The 16,097-nt window shown below is 43.5% G+C and overlaps 1 protein-coding gene across 1 annotated transcript in view; it reads right to left on the reverse strand.

The window, feature by feature from the left end:
* Positions 1–2,819: 2,819 nt before the first annotated feature.
* spg11 (SPG11 vesicle trafficking associated, spatacsin) overlaps positions 2,820–16,097 on the reverse strand; it is a 53,073-nt gene continuing 39,795 nt past the window's right edge. The window contains exons 30-44 of the mRNA XM_083762770.1: positions 14,018–14,232; positions 12,827–13,033; positions 12,316–12,548; positions 11,627–11,715; positions 10,941–11,225; positions 9,975–10,120; positions 9,069–9,273; positions 8,239–8,376; positions 7,310–7,443; positions 6,656–6,775; positions 5,311–5,479; positions 4,617–4,693; positions 4,121–4,276; positions 3,854–4,005; positions 2,820–3,669 (exon numbers count right to left, since the gene is read on the reverse strand). Coding sequence (XP_083618896.1) covers positions 3,489–3,669; positions 3,854–4,005; positions 4,121–4,276; positions 4,617–4,693; positions 5,311–5,479; positions 6,656–6,775; positions 7,310–7,443; positions 8,239–8,376; positions 9,069–9,273; positions 9,975–10,120; positions 10,941–11,225; positions 11,627–11,715; positions 12,316–12,548; positions 12,827–13,033; positions 14,018–14,232 — 2,507 coding nt within the window. The 3' untranslated portion in view covers positions 2,820–3,488. The remainder of the gene's footprint in view (positions 3,670–3,853; positions 4,006–4,120; positions 4,277–4,616; positions 4,694–5,310; positions 5,480–6,655; positions 6,776–7,309; positions 7,444–8,238; positions 8,377–9,068; positions 9,274–9,974; positions 10,121–10,940; positions 11,226–11,626; positions 11,716–12,315; positions 12,549–12,826; positions 13,034–14,017; positions 14,233–16,097) is intronic.

Here is a 16,097-nt window from a genome sequence, read left to right on the forward strand (position 1 = left end):
TTGCACAGGCAATGATCTAGCATACTCCACTGGGAACGGTCGCTAGGGATGGTGGCCACTCTGTTGCTGCAAGACATGCTCCAAATGAACCAATCAGAATCAGGAGGCAATATAATTATTAGTCAAGGTCAGTGTGACCTGTCAATACACACAATTAGGTCAGAGCAGTGTGGCCTTTCTAATAATAATTATTATTATTATGTTGCTCCCCAACCAACAAGGAAAGACCAACCTGTTGTCAGCCCAAAGGCGACATCTACGTCATTCTTCCTAACTGAGATTGATCAAAGCTTCACAACAACTGATACACCTTCCCAGCCCTTACCCTAAGCCATAATATCCAAAGAGCACTTTCTGAACGCTTGTCCAGAGTTCAAGAAGCTGAACACAGAACAGGTTGTGAAGTGGATCACCGTGGAACACCGATGTTGGAAGTGCGGAAGATCGCACAAGCCTGATGCTTGCATCCTCAAGCGACCCAGTAACGTCTGCAGGGAGCAGCATTTGACCGTACTGCATGATGCAGTCCGTCAGACCCAGAGAGCTGGGAGAATGTGACTGTCCTCTGATCCCTAATGTCAGTACCTCTCCACATGGGTGGGCAGTGTGTATGTAACATTACTATCCCTATGGGCAGCTGACCTCAGCTCACCTAATGTAGTGGCCTTTCTATTGGTTTTCGACTGCCACAGGGGGCACGGTGGCAGTCTGTAGTGCTGTCGCCTCACAGCTAGAAGGTCCTGGGTTCGATTCCCACTCCGCTTCATCAGTGCCCATACCCGAGGCGGGGTTGGCGAAAGGGCCTTTCTGTGTGGAGTTTGCATGTTCTCCCCGTGTCCCCTAGGGTAGGTACCCTCACAAAAACATGCAGTAATCCTGGTCTCTAAACTGCCTCCCCCTGGCCAGCCGGGGCGCCTGATGGAGGGGAAAGGAACTGGTTGGAATAACGTGTTCCTTAAAAGGAGCGACACTCATGCACGAAGGAAGCATGAGTTCAAGTCCGTTGCTCTCCCCAGGTTGGCGGAGGGTGTGTAGAGCCCAGGATCACATTAGATAATTGACAGGGGTGAACTAGAAAAAGTGCCCTTCTGGGCACAGGTCTCTACCAGGAGGATAGGAGTGTGTGTGTTTGGCAAAATGTTTAGGAGAAATATAAACGTGTGTGTGTGACGTGGCTTGGCCTGTTGTAGTGCCACCATGAGACTGATATGAAAACTGTCAAGTGGCATTTCTTCCAAAGCCTAGTGGGAATATGCATGCACAGTTTCACCACAATCGGACGCTGCATTGAGTAGTTGTGGCGATTTGTACAAAACGGGTACAAAGCAGGCTACTCCTGAAAAGTTTAGAAGCCAATTGTAGCCAATGAGGGTGGATTATGAGAAATCTAGCCTCGATACCCAGGCTTTCATTTCGTCTGCGCGAAAGATGAAAGCCTGGAAAAAGCCGTGGGCTGAACCAGTCTAAAAGTGGGAGTCAACCCTTCCGCGTAGGCGTCGCTCTAAATGATGTGACGTAGCGCTGCACTAGGGGGGAGAGGAGGGGCCGGGGGTGACGGACAGATCGATGAGATCCAATCAGGGTGCGCGCTTTTCTGAGATGCGACCCTCCCATCTAGGCCAGAAATGTCTCTGCTTAGGTCAGGCTATGAGAAATCTAACAAACCCGTCTTGATCACATGACTATGGAGAGCATGTGTACAGATTTGCGTGAAATATGGATAAAATCTGAAGGAGTAATATTAGAAAATGTGTTTTACATATGTCGGCCTCCTGGTGGCGCTATAAAGAGCAGATGTGAAAAATTCCAGGCAAAGGTTTTTCCTAAGCCTCTAGGCCTAGGGAGTTGGCAATGGCATACAAAGTTATCCACAGATCCGTGCAGTTAGAGGTAAAACACTTTTCGGCCAGTTATAGCGCCACCATGAGGCTGAGTTGAAAATGTTCATGTGGCATTTCTTCCTCGACCTAGTGGGAATGTGCGTGCACAATTTCACGGAAGTCACACGATGTGTTCATGATTTGCAGCATTTTGTTTGAAACTGAGCACTCCTGTCCAGCCAATCAGGATGGAGTCTGATAAATCTGAATGACTGGTTTCGTTGAATGGCTCTAGAGAGACTGTATACTAATTTGCGTGATGTTTGGACAAAATCTGTAGGTGTACTGTCCAAAAACTTGTTTTACACAAAGCGGCCTCCTGGTGGCACTATAACAGGCCGTTCTGGAAATCTTGGGGCAGAGGTTCATCGTTGGCATCCAGGGAGAGTGTGCAAAATTTGGCATCGACCGGGTTAACGGTGCCGGAGATTAGCTGTTCACAGACGGAAGGACGGACGAACACACACACACGGACGGACGGACGGAGTGCAAAACATACTCTCTACACATGCCTTCGGCCTGGTGGAGACAACGGAGTGCAAAACATACTCTCTCCCCATGCTTTCGGCCTGGTGGAGACAAAAATGTGTTACAAAATTGTGGGATAAAAATTATTAAAAAAAAAAGAAAGGCCACACTGCTCTGACCTAATTGTGTGTATTGCCAGGTCACACTGATAGTCTGTGACATATTGTATTCTGTGTTTCTAAGCAATATGGTCTAGCTGCAGAATGAGTAGCCTTTGTGGAACGCAGGCTGGAACCCAAGCTACTGAATGAGCACTTGACCTTGTCTTCTGATACACGGCTGCAGCTGTGTTCTCATTGGTTGACAGTAGAAGAACACAGTGGTCATACAGCTCTGAATGCCAACAGCTAACAGACATACCGTACACACAGTAAACCAGTTACAACGTTCAGTTATTTAATCAATAGACAATTTATTGCATTCAGTGATAGTTTTCATTTAATCTCCACAGAAGACATCGTAGAAAGCATTTAGATGATAAGTATCAATTCAACATAAAGTTGATAATGTTAGTTATAACATTAGCTATCAGATGTGTGAACAGCCACTTTCAGCAAATTAACCAATCGGGTCAATTAATCCTTGCAAGGCCAGAAAGCTCTTCCACAATCTTCGACTGCTCGTACTAAATAATAAGTACATTGGCTCGACTGGGACACAGATACTTTTTCCATTTATTGAACAGAAACCGTTTTGGACATACAAGTTTCGCAAATGCTGTGCCAGGAAGCTGTCTTCTGTTTGTTATTTCCCTTCAGGAGTATCTATTTTAACACATCTTAAAATAGAATTCCCATTTCTGCTAACCAAGCGAGATACTCTTTGAGTAATTTTATTTACAGTAGGACTGGACTGCAGAAGAAAATTGGAAGCGAGGGGGATCTAGGATATTTGGTTAATTTTCTGTGCATTTTTTGTGATTCTGATTGTTAGGCGGAAGCATTTGAAAATTGAGTGAGACAATCTCTAGACGGATCACTCACTCTTTCAATCAGAGAACCAGATGGTGAGTCAGTTAACCAGTCGCTCAGTCATTCAGGAGGTCAGCCAGTTAACCAGGTGGGTCAGTCATTTAACCAGTCAGTTAGCCAGGCGGTCAGTGAGATAGCTGCTGCTCTTGCAGTCTTGTAACAGTAGGTTGGCCAGGTCAGTGAGCTGGTGTTGGTAGGCCAGTCTGTACAATGTAGAAACATCATCACAGAACCGTAGGAACCCACGCAGGTTCTGGCTGCTACTGCCTGCTGGACGATTCAGAGTCCACCTGGGAGGACAGACGCACGCGCGCACACACACACACACACACACACACACACACACACACACACACACACACACACACACACACACACACACACACAATAAGTGTGAAGCAGGGTGTTGTTGTCAAAGTATATTGCATAATTCGTCAATTCTCTAAGGATCAAAGTTTGTAGTTCAAATCGTACTTCTTGGAGACGTCTTCAAACAGACTGGAGGTCAGCGGCCGATGTCGTTTCAGCTCCTCTAGGTACTGGAAGTCTCCGTTAACAAGGACCTTCTGGTAAACAAGCTCCGCCCAGTCTGGGCTGTAGTCATAAGCCTCGGACACCACAAACACCTACGCACACGCATAGTTACACACATAAATACAGTCCACTCTATCTGTGTGCATGTGATATGCGTGCGTGTGTGTGTGTGTGTGTGTGTGTGTGTGTGTGTGTGTGTGTGTATACCTGGTAACACCGTGGCAGGGCTAAGGTAGCGGTGGGCAGGTCAGCCTGACGTAGATTGATGATCCGTTGCTGTGAGCCCTCTTTCAGGAAGTGACGCTGCAGTAGCACCAGCTTAGCCATCCTCACACAACGAGATGCTTGACGCACACACTGGTCCTAAGACAAACAAATGTGCATGCACGCACACCATCAAGACATGTCATTTTCTCTTTTCATCATCATACTTCTAATGTACAGTATACTAGTCTGTGAGCACAACCGTGGCTCCAAAAAATCAAATAAATGGAGGACAAAGTACTCTCATTTGTATTTTGCACACACCAATAAAATGAACGCGTTTCGGCTACGCGCCTTCAACAGTATTCTCTGATGAAGGATCATAGCCAAAATGTGCAAGCGGTCGTTGGAGCCTGGCATGGCTCACACAGTAAAAAAATACTAGGCTTGAGACAAAGGAGAAATTCATAATTTAAAACTTTCTAAACAGCAGTGTTACCTTGGAGTAGCTCTCTGCGGCATCTTTAAGCAGATCAAACACCTTGGACAGGCTTTTCTCCATCTCAGGAGTCACCACTGGATACACAGAAAAGAAGATTAATGACAGCCCTGTCTCTGTCTGTCTATCTGTCTGCAAAGACAAACAAATGCTCTCTGTCAAGCTTGGAACGACAGATTGGTCTCTGCCTCTGATGAGTTCTGTTCATTATAAAAACACACACGCCGTGAGATATGCCCTCAGTCACTGTCTTACCTTCTGTCTGTCTCAGCTGCCAACAACATTACTGCAGCATTAGGACGCAAAACTTTTCTCAGTTTCTCCCAATATAACTAGCGGGCGGCAGTGGATCAGGGGTAGAGTGGCAGGTAGAGCGGCTGGATGTTGAGGTTCCCAGTTAGATCCTGGGCTCCCCCAGAGTTAGTGTCGAAGTGTCCTTGAGCAAGAGACCGAACCCCTAATTGCTCCCGATGTGCAGGTTGGTGCCTTGCGTGGTTTCCGCCGCCATCGGTGTATGAATGTGTGTGTGAATGGGTTAATGTAATGTAACCCTAACCCTATACAACACAGCTGACATTATGGTAATCCCCATTTTCATAGCACAATGCCCCTCTAAAAAGGTGCCCAACGTGGATCTTGATTTTGGCGCGCCGTGCATGACCACCAATTACTGACATTTTAGCACGAGCCTCACCCCAGGATTGAGACTCGATGATCTTGAGTTGCGTCCTGGCAGCCATTTCGTGGTTCTCTCCGATCTCTCGCCTCATGCTGAAGCAGAGGGCCACCATGTTGTGTTTCTCACTGTCTCCGGGAAGACAGCGCTTGATGTAGTCCAACAGGGCGGTCTTCAGACTGGAACTCTGTAAGTAAGTAACAGTGTACTGTTCACCACTGCTCTATAGTTCATGGACATTTACACACACACACACACACACACACACACACACACACACACACACACACACACACACACACACACACACACACACACACACACACACACACACACACACACACACACACACACACACACACACACACACACACACACACACACACACACACACACACACACACACACACACACACACACACACACACACTATATACATTGCCACACATTGTGAGTTGTAGATCTGCTATTTTCAAAAGATGTGTATACATTTGAAAACTTGAAATGGGACATTCTGCATAATGAGTACTTTTACGTTTGGTACTTTAAGTATTTTATATTATACTGTACTGGTCTAGTGGTACAAATAGCAAAGATCGGCTACTTTTTAAGCTTGTTGAGAAGCTTTGGACAATTTTTGACAATAATGACATACCCAAAGAGGGATGCCAGGTTGAAAGTGACAGTTTAACAATGTTTTATTTTTTATTTTTTTACTGTGTTTCACATTGATGTGGCATGTGGGAGTTAGGGGTATGTTAAAGTTACAGTTTTGGACTACAGTAACACCTCATCTGCACTGCCAGCGATGCGAGCGAGCGATAAAATCTCATTAGATGTTTGTCAATGAGACTGTCCTGACGTACTGCGATGTATCGCCATGCAGCGAAGTCGTCCACTCCTCCTATATTTGCTCGCTCTCTATTTGAGCGAGGTTCCACGGCCCCAAACACTTTTATTGGTTGAGATCTACACACTGATATGTATTGGTGATTTGATTGGTTCAGGCTACATTGCAACATATACGTATGTTTATACAGGTATATGCTACCTTAGAATAGATGTAGAGTAGACCAATTTGACAGTGCATAAACATAATAGCCTTGACATTAATGAGCAGCATCAACAAGCACCAGCTGGAAACGCACACACACACACACACAGTCTCTCATATTTCTCTCCAAAATAATATGACAGAATATGATTAAGGATTACATATCGCACACACCATACCTGTAATTAGCGCTAAAAAATAAATAAAAATAAAATTGTTCCAGCGGCCACTAGGGGCAGCATTTGGCCCGCCAGTTGAATACCCCTACAGTATATTGTTGATGTATGTTCATGATCTTGTGTGTGTTACCTGTCCATGTGGTCTGTCTACATTCTTCCTTAGGAGTATCTCAAACCGGTGGTTCTGATGAAGCAGGTCAAAGATGTAGATCATCTCATTATACCTGCCGATACCCGTCAACAAACGTACCTGCACTCTCACACACACACACACACACACACACACACACACACACACACACACACACACACACAGTTATTTTTGTATTTGTTTGACATGCTTTGTGTTATGTTGACTTATGTCAATTAGTATATTCAAGGCCAAGGGTAACAATTTGTCACCCTATTCTTTAGTGCCTGAATTTACCCAGCGGCATCAATAAAGGTCTCCTCTTAATATTAATGGCTGTTTGTTTGTGACTTAGACGAGGTGTGAGTACTGAGTAGGCAGGCATACAAAGGGAAGACATTGCAAATACCAACCACAACAAGGGGTCTAATGAAGTACTGTCACCTCATAAACACATGAAAAATTGGAAAATAAACAAAAATCAAGGCACTCCATCTTTAATAAATCATAATCATTATTAAATGTATTTCTACATCATCACTGACGGGCAGAAACTTTGTATCTCCATATTTTAACTTGTTCTTTTCTTTCATGAATTAACGCCCTGCTTTGTCATACAAGAGCGTTCTGTAAAAGTAGTGACAGAAGTCTCACCAGCAGGCCGTACTGCTCGCTCGGCGCCAGGTGGGCGTGGCTAAGGTGTCGGGCCGCCTGGAGAACTCGGACGATTCCCTCCATGTTACAACTCAGACTGAAGCAGTCATGGACCACGACCAACACCTCCACAACTACACACAGGCAGACAGACAGACCCAAACAGAATGACAAACAGAGACAGACAGGAAGATAGAGAAATAAAACATGATATTTGTATATCTTTTTTCTGGTCTTTGTCAAACTTTTTGCTGATTCTGTCCATGTTTTCATATGACCACCTCGCTCTGACTATAGGTACCCGTTCAAAACATATCAAAATAAAGGGTACCCTTTATTTTTATATGATTCTGTCCATGTGCACTGTGGTCCCTGTCGCTGCCAGCCCCCCTGTTGTCGCATGGAGCGACAACAGGGAGTTGTCTACACCGTATATTCTCTGATACATGTGGAGTCGCCAGGCGGTGAGGTCAAGCCCCCCTTCTCGCTGATCAGACATCAAGACCAAGTGCAGTGAAGAGGAAAGTCACCCGCCAGCTTCCCACCCGCTGATGCATGATTTATACATGGTTGTGTGCAGTTTTCGGTGTGCCGTTGCACACCGTAAATAGCGGTGAGCTTGTTAGATCAAACTAGACCCTCTGTTTTTTTTATCTCTTTTTATGCAACCCACTACCCAGACATGACAAAATCTCTTATTTATGTTTTCTATATTGAAAACATTTGCCCGTTGCAAAGTTAATTCATGTTTCTTTTCTTTGTAATTATCGTTATACTTCCCCACATAGATGGATGTTTTAAAATGATCGCTGTGCTCTCTTTCTTTTACTATTGAAACTACTATTTGAAAATAAAAGTTATATATTTGTTCCGATATATCTGAAACGTGTGTGTGTGTGTGTGTGTGTGTGTGTGTGTGTGTGCCTTACTGCAGTCCAGTTTGCTCAGTGGTACAGTGGATAGGAGGTCCAGTAGTCTGAGTCCAACCAGATTGGGGTCACCACATAGTTTGGCCAGCTGGACAAAACTATCTCTCCCTTCTGATGGCCTATACACTTGTTTCTCTGCTGGATTAACAGACAGACAGACAGGTTTGACAGACATATCCATTATAATATGTAAAGCTGTGGTGTCACAGTTACTCACACTGTTATTGAATGTGATTGAATCGATTTAAATTCTGTTTAAAAAAAGCTTAATCTGCTATTTTGGAGTGACACCATGACTTCTCGTTTAAAGGGTAAGACCACTTTGAGAGGTTTGGGTTGTTTTCTTACCTTATTATGGGCAAACTATTCCATTCCATGAGTTATTTCTCTCCGTTGTGTTGTTTATTAGCAATTTAAGAAATAAAAAATAGTTGCTCATTGACTTCCATTGTAACGGGGAAACAGCTCTCAAAGTCACTCTTTTAGCACATGAACCTACGCAACCAAAGCTGATTCAGACAGTTTATGACATCAGAAAAACTCTATTTTAGTCGGAGATAGACTGAAGCAGTACTACGGCGTTCCCAACTCTCGCAGGGACATCTTGCGAGGTTTCGTTTGTAAACAAGTCTCCACGCTATTTGAGATGCACCCAGTTAGTGACAAGCAGACAAGATCAAATCCATTAGTTTACATCCCATTTCTTAAATTGCTACTAAACAACACAACGGAGCGAAATAACTCATGGAATGGACTACCGTAGTTTGCCCATAATAACAACCCAAACCTCTCAAAAAGTGGTCTTACCCTTTAAGCCTAGTGTGTCTCACCAGTGACTGTGTCTTGTGTGGAGGCCAGTATTCCCTGTACTGTGGCTTTAGCAACCAGCTGGGCTACAGTGTTGGGTTGAAGGTTCTGGACTTTGATGAATGCCTGAGCCTTCTGGTAGCGCTCCGGCTGAGAAGACATGAGAACCTGAGAGAGGACGGTCTGGGGATCCTCTTTGTACAGCTCATTGAACGAACAGTCCAATTCCTGCAAGGGGAGAAGATTTTGTATTCTATCAAACAATGAACACACACCTTCTCTGGCATAATTAAAGGGTTGGGAGCCCTAGATCGAAATCTTATTTATTTATTTTTTATTGCCATTATAAGATCATTTACAGGCAATTTCCTATTATAAGACATTCATTTTCAAGTGTAAAAGCAAAATAAGTGACATTACACTCTGTCTGAAGCATACTGTACATGCACACACATCTACATACGTTTGTATACACATGTATATATGCACATACTGTAAATCTTCAGAGATAACGAGGACAAGAAATGGGAAAAAAAACCATAGAAAAGTAATAATATTATTTGCCTTGCGAGTGCCTTGGGGGTGAACATGAACTTTTCACTGTGATATGGGAGGTTTTAAGTTATGGTATCTGGGCGGCAGCTCTACCCATTTGTAGAATCTGCTTCCAGATATTCTGCCACTAACGTCCATCTCCTTTTATTATAATGTATTATTCTTGTTTTCTTTAAAACCTTGGGGAAATAGTTTTCATTGTGATAACGATGAATGGGAAGTTAAACTAAACATTAGTTGCATTGATCCAAGGTGGAACACAATCAATCATTCAGTCATGAAAATAAACATGCTCTGAATCAGCTGCCGGGTGGTCAGATGGGTGGGCCACGAACGCTAGGGTCTAAAACTCTAAATATAAAATAAGAGCGTACCTTGGAGAGCTCGTAGAGGCTGAGGACCTGCTTACAGTAGTTGTTGCCATGACGACAGTTGTTGACCAGTGTCTTCAGTTGACAAAGCACCTGGTCGTCAGGGAGGGGCAATATGTCAAAGGACAACAGACTGCTGACTGATGGAGCTGAGAGAGAGAGAGAGAGAGAGAGAGAGAGAGAGAGAGAGATGGAGGCATTTATTCCAATATCGTCACTTAGTGTAGACAAGTTTACTAAGGAAAGAGAGGAATGAGAATAAGGGATGTGCAACATCAAGGTTAAAGCCCCCTCTCAAGGTTAAAGCCCCATCTCAAGGTTAAAGCCCCCTCTCAAGCATGAGTCTGTAGGAGTCTTGATTCTACAGGTGAAGGAGCATGAGAGTAATCTTCCATCGCGAAGCTATACTCTGAGACATCGCTTTTGCTTTCAATTTCAATTTATATCACCTTCATGAGAAGGTGATAAGCACTAATGCAGATTGGCGAGTTAATCCGTTTTGAGATTAGATTAAATGTCAAGCTTCATATGAAGGTCTGGGGCAGTGGTGGGAAGTAACTAACTACAGTATATTTACTTAAGTACTGTACTTGAGTACAATTTTGAGGGATTTGTAATTTTACAAGTTATAATACATCTTCTTCACTACACCTCTCGGATCCAAATATTATACTTCTACACTACATTTATTTGAAAACTTTAGTTACTAGTACGTTTTTATTTTTATTACAAAACATAGGTACATAGCCCAATATACATTTTGACCATTTGAAAATAGCTGGTATATTCTAAATATGTGTATACATTTGAAAACTTGAAATGGCACTTTCTTTATACCTTTGTACCTTATACTTTTGGTGCTTTAAGCACATTTTGTTATACTTTTACTCAAGTAAACGTTATATTCCGTAACAGAGTATTTCTACATTGCAGTATGGATACTTTGACTTAAGTAAAACATTCGTGTACTTTTTCCGGTGAGGCTTCTCCCGAGCGGCGCCTCGGTCTCTTCCTGCGTGTCAGGGTGTAGCTCCCCAGAGGCCAGGCCGCGGCAGCGCAGCACCAACCGCATGTCACTGTGGTAGTAGGAGAAGTAGCCACACACGCGGCTCGCCTCGTGGACACGCCCCTCATCCAACAACTGGCCAATGAGCTCAGAGAGGACTCCCTGCTCCTCGGGACTCTCTGCTGAGTCATGGCTCGCGGCCTCGTCTGTGTGCGTGGACAGTCCAGGGTTATTAGAGTCAACCAAAACTAACAAAGGAGTGGAATCAAAAAATTACCAAAGATTTTAGTCAACTGAAATGAAAATATCTCGTGCCCGACTACCCCATTAACCCATTTTGACCTGAGATCAGATTCTAAAAATGTCATCCTGACAGTTTTCTGAAAAAGCTATGTTTCTATGTCAGTCATTCTTCAAAAATAGCAGACCTACAAGCTCGTAGCGCGCCACTCAGTGGCGCGCTATGAGCTTGTAGATCTGCTATTTTTCAATAGCTTAAGCGTAACATAATGCTAACACCAAAAGGGGTTCCCGCCCAAAATGGGTTAAAATTAAAACGGAACTAAACTAGCAAACCTGCTTTAAAACCTAATGAAAAATAAACAAAGTTACAATAAAAATAAATGAAAAATGCAAAAACTATAAGAACCTTGGGGCAGACCATCTAGTGCGAGGTCACTCTCCTGGTTCAGGGCAGAGATCTTGGAGAAACAGAACTGTTCGACCAGCACCTCGTACCTAGGGTTGTCACCACCATTAAATTGTTTTCCACACTGAACAACAATACATTTTTTACACAAATTCTGACAATCACCGGCGCCAATAATCTAATTTGAGTAATGTAAAAATTTGAGGACGGAATTGGTGCATTTTGAGGCGGAAAATGCCCATGTATGGCACAGAAATTGGCACTGTGATTAGCCGCTGGAAGGTGTGCCATTTTGCTCTGTGATTGGCTGAGCATCGTAGCATCTGAGCAGGTGTGTGTAATATAATATAATGGGTGTGCCACAGGGGACACCCGTTATATATAAGTGGCAGATAGAGGGGGGGAGAGACAGAACGGGTCATATCCTGGAACGGGTATGGACCACTCGTCAAAATAATGAATGTACTATGGCAAAAAATAATTATTATCTATTATACTATATAGTGAAGTGAGGGGCGCTCTTATCATCGTACATTATCATACATCATCTCTTTCCGGCCAATCATAATTTGCGTCCTCACCTTCGTCATCAATGTTAAAAAATAATAATCGGAAAATAGGGGATCTAAATAGCGGAAATAGACAATCTACAAGCTCACACATGCCCTACTTAACTCGTATGGTCGTACCATGAAGACAAAGAGGAGAACGAAGATGCGTCGGCCTCTTCTGAACCGACAGCTGTCAGCGGTGGGAACGGTAGGTTGAACATGCTCTCCGTCTCCATGGAAACACGCAGGAGAACCCGCTCCCGGATACGGTTTGCCCAGAGGCATTTCTCCAGAATATGAAGGCGCCGCAGGGGAACAGGATGGACCCGGGACACCCAATGACCTGACAGACTCAGCAGCACACACCGCTCCTGGCAAAGTCAAACGTCAAAGTTTAGCTGCCAATGATATGGGATAAAAAGAAAAGACGCAATTTCTCATATTTAATTGAGGAAGCTGACGCGTTTCAGCAACAATTTAAAGCAAACACTTAATCATCCCCACCTGTGTAATCAATTACACAGCATCACAGTTACAAGTAAAATAGTGAATTCTCTGTCTAATATATTATGTGGGGACTTTTATCAAAATCAGCATCTGACCCAAAAGTCTCATCTCATCACACTGTATTTCAACTCATCTCATCCACCTGGGTTCTCAGTAGTTCTGTCTGGGTTGAGGAGTCCTGGGGAGTCGTGTCCTCTTCTTCAAGATAGGTTCCGAAGAACAGGGCAGGTAGTTCTGGACTGGTACCATTGGACTCAAACTGCTCATGACATCTCCTCCAGAAACACACCCTCGCCTCCCTCCGCCCCCACTGCCGCAAGGCCTTCTGGGTAATTAACTCCTGTTGCAACTGATACGAAAAAAAAGAGGGACAATTGTTATCACCCGAAGTGATGGTCACAGTTAAGATGGTAGTTCTGCTCCTCCAACCCAGAACACAATAGTGCTCTGTTTCCTAAAAAACTAACACAGTATGTAAGATGACGATGTTTAGGTACCGTCATTCTAAAACCTATGTTGCTGCCGTTACATACATACAGCCGACCATAAGAAATAACAGCTTTTATAACAGCTTTTATGAAATATCCTAGACCATTCATGTAAGATGCTTCTGAACATGTATTCTATTGCTCAGTTTGACCACTTCAAATACTCTTAAAGGTATATTCAGTGATTTCACTTAATTCAAATATCACTTATTTTTGAGTGGTGCAACCACTCCTACATCCAGCTTGCAATGTCCGTGTACCTGTGTACCTGTGTACCTGTAACCATGAGCATGAGTGGTGTGCGATGTGTGAAATTGGAACGACAGAAGTATGTGACATGGCTGCCACCTGCTGGACGCAAACGATACAGAGAAGAAATTGGAACGATACAGAGAAGAAATTGGAACGATACAAATTGGAATGATACAGAGAACCAATAGACGGGAGTTGCACCACTCGGTTCACACTGGTGTGATTTTTTTGTTTTGTTGTGATAATCCTCCCTACTATAGAGTGTGCTGGCCATATAAGGAGTTCCTCCCTGTCCCCAGTTAACCCCTGGGGGTCAAAAAACCTTAGGTTTCGTTTTTGACTCTCTATCCTGATTGGACGAAAGGCTGGGTCCCACAGCCAAAAACGAAACCTAAGGTTTTTTGAGTGAAATCACTGAATATACCTTTAAAAATCATGTAATAACTAATAACTTAAAATAGTCATTCTGCTATCTTCAGTGCACGACATGCTTCCACAGAAGCCGGCTTCTATGGAATGATTGGAATCCAAATGACATCGGTCGTGAGGACTGGGAACTTCACTCCATGTGTTCTGTGTTGTCGACGTCTCACCTGGGTGATCAGCAGGACGTCTACCGGCAGGTCTGCCAGCTCCGCCACCTGCCTGGCCTGGGGGAAGAGGCCTGCAGCCTGCAGGCTGTCCACCAGTCCCTGGTACTCTGCCTGGAGCTCCTGCTGGGAGCAGGGCTGCAGCAGTCTGCCGGACACGCACACTGGACCAGCCTGAAGAACCTCGGACAACTGGCTCAGCTTTTTAAAGTCAGGACCTGGACCGAAACACAAGAGAGAGTTGAACGCACACACACACACACACACACACACACACACACACACACACACACACACACACACACACACACACACACACACACACACACACACACACACACACACACACACACACACACACGAACAGACATACACCCGTGATGTTCTATATGCACTGGAGTATTCATTTACGGACATATTTCATGATTAGTGCATCAGTCGGCACTAGACCTGCACCCAGCAGTGCTTTGATTACATTATATTCTGTACCATTCATGCCTCTTTCATCTTCGCCACCATCACAGGCAATATCCCATTATACTTCACACAGTATCCCGAGATAAAATGCATTCTCACGGTGTGACCTGTCACTTAGTGCCCTGTGGACATGAAAGACCATGTTTCATCTGAGCTAATTTGTCACTTCAAAATGAGACGAGACCTCTCATCTTTGACACATCAAATGGGCATCATCTTGGAGTAGTTTTGATGCAGCCCTATGGGGTGGAGTTATCCTTGGCTTTGCGTGGTGTAATTTATAATGATGTGGTCCCGTCTTATGTACCTGTCTGTCTGAATCAATATCAGTGACAGCAGTGAACACCAGCAACACTTCAGACGAGAAATAATTAAAGAACTTCTTGAAATTAATCTATTCAAAGGCTGCATGAGTTAAATCCAAACTTCATGGAAGGATGGATGGCAATGAGTCTGATAGACTCATTGCCATCCATTAGCGAGAACTGGAATGTTCATGCTTTATTTCAGATCAGTGTAGAGAGACAGGAACAGGCAGAGAAGAGAGACATGCTGGATAAGACGATGTGTACAAACTGCCTCAGCCATAATGCACATCAAAAGGAAAGTAATTCGTTTTTACAGAGCTGCCAACCATGAGATATTCCCATGAGTACACAGAGCGGCGCGCACGTGCCTGGTGTATCTGAGCCTGCACTCAGGGGTTCCCGCACGCCTAGTAGTTTTTGAGGGGGATGTTATAGAAATGTTCACACCAGAAATCAAATTTAGACAGCCAAGCTGTTATGGACATTAGAGCAGGGGTCTTCAATGTTTTTCAGACCAAGGACCAAGGAAAGAAGCAGGTAAGTCCACTACATAGTAATTGAAGTTGAACAGATTACACTTTTTCATTGATGGCTTCATAACCTTGATAGCACACTGTTGTATAAATTAATGTTTTCTTGTTTTACACATTTAGCTTCTCTATTAATGTGTATTTTAAGACATTAACCACTACCACTTGACCATTGGCTCTGCTCATTTTTCCCTTATGTAGTACATTTCACTAATGGAGAATTATACTTGCTCAGACTGGGTTAATATAGTTTATCAATAAAAAGTACAGTCTATCCCCAGTGACTTTAAATGACATTGCTTACTCACAATGATATCAACTAGACTTAGCCTGATAGTCTGGGCTTTTAATGAGCTGTACTGTACTTTGTTTGAATGTGTATGAAAGGTGGTATATAAATAAAAGTGCCTTGCCTACTTTGCTCAGACTGAGTTAACATACATACATACATATATATATATATATATATATATATATATATATATATAGTCTGTATAATAATTAATAGGCTCATTGTTGATAGACCATACTTTTCACAGATTATAGATAATTAAATCACTGACTACATGTCGACACATTCAGATATACAGTAACGTGGAATATTTTGGATCTGTACGTCGTCCATAACGTTGCAGTCTGCGAGGTTTCATGGCCCCAAACACTTTTATTGGTTGAGATATACACGCTATTACGGTATTTATATTGGTTACTTTGATCGGTTCAGGCGACATATCACAGTTTTTCACACAATATCGCCGTCGCTGTCGG

Source organism: Protomyctophum parallelum, assembly GCF_964188405.1.
Source record: "Protomyctophum parallelum genome assembly, chromosome: 4".
Lineage (NCBI taxonomy): Eukaryota > Metazoa > Chordata > Actinopteri > Myctophiformes > Myctophidae > Protomyctophum > Protomyctophum parallelum.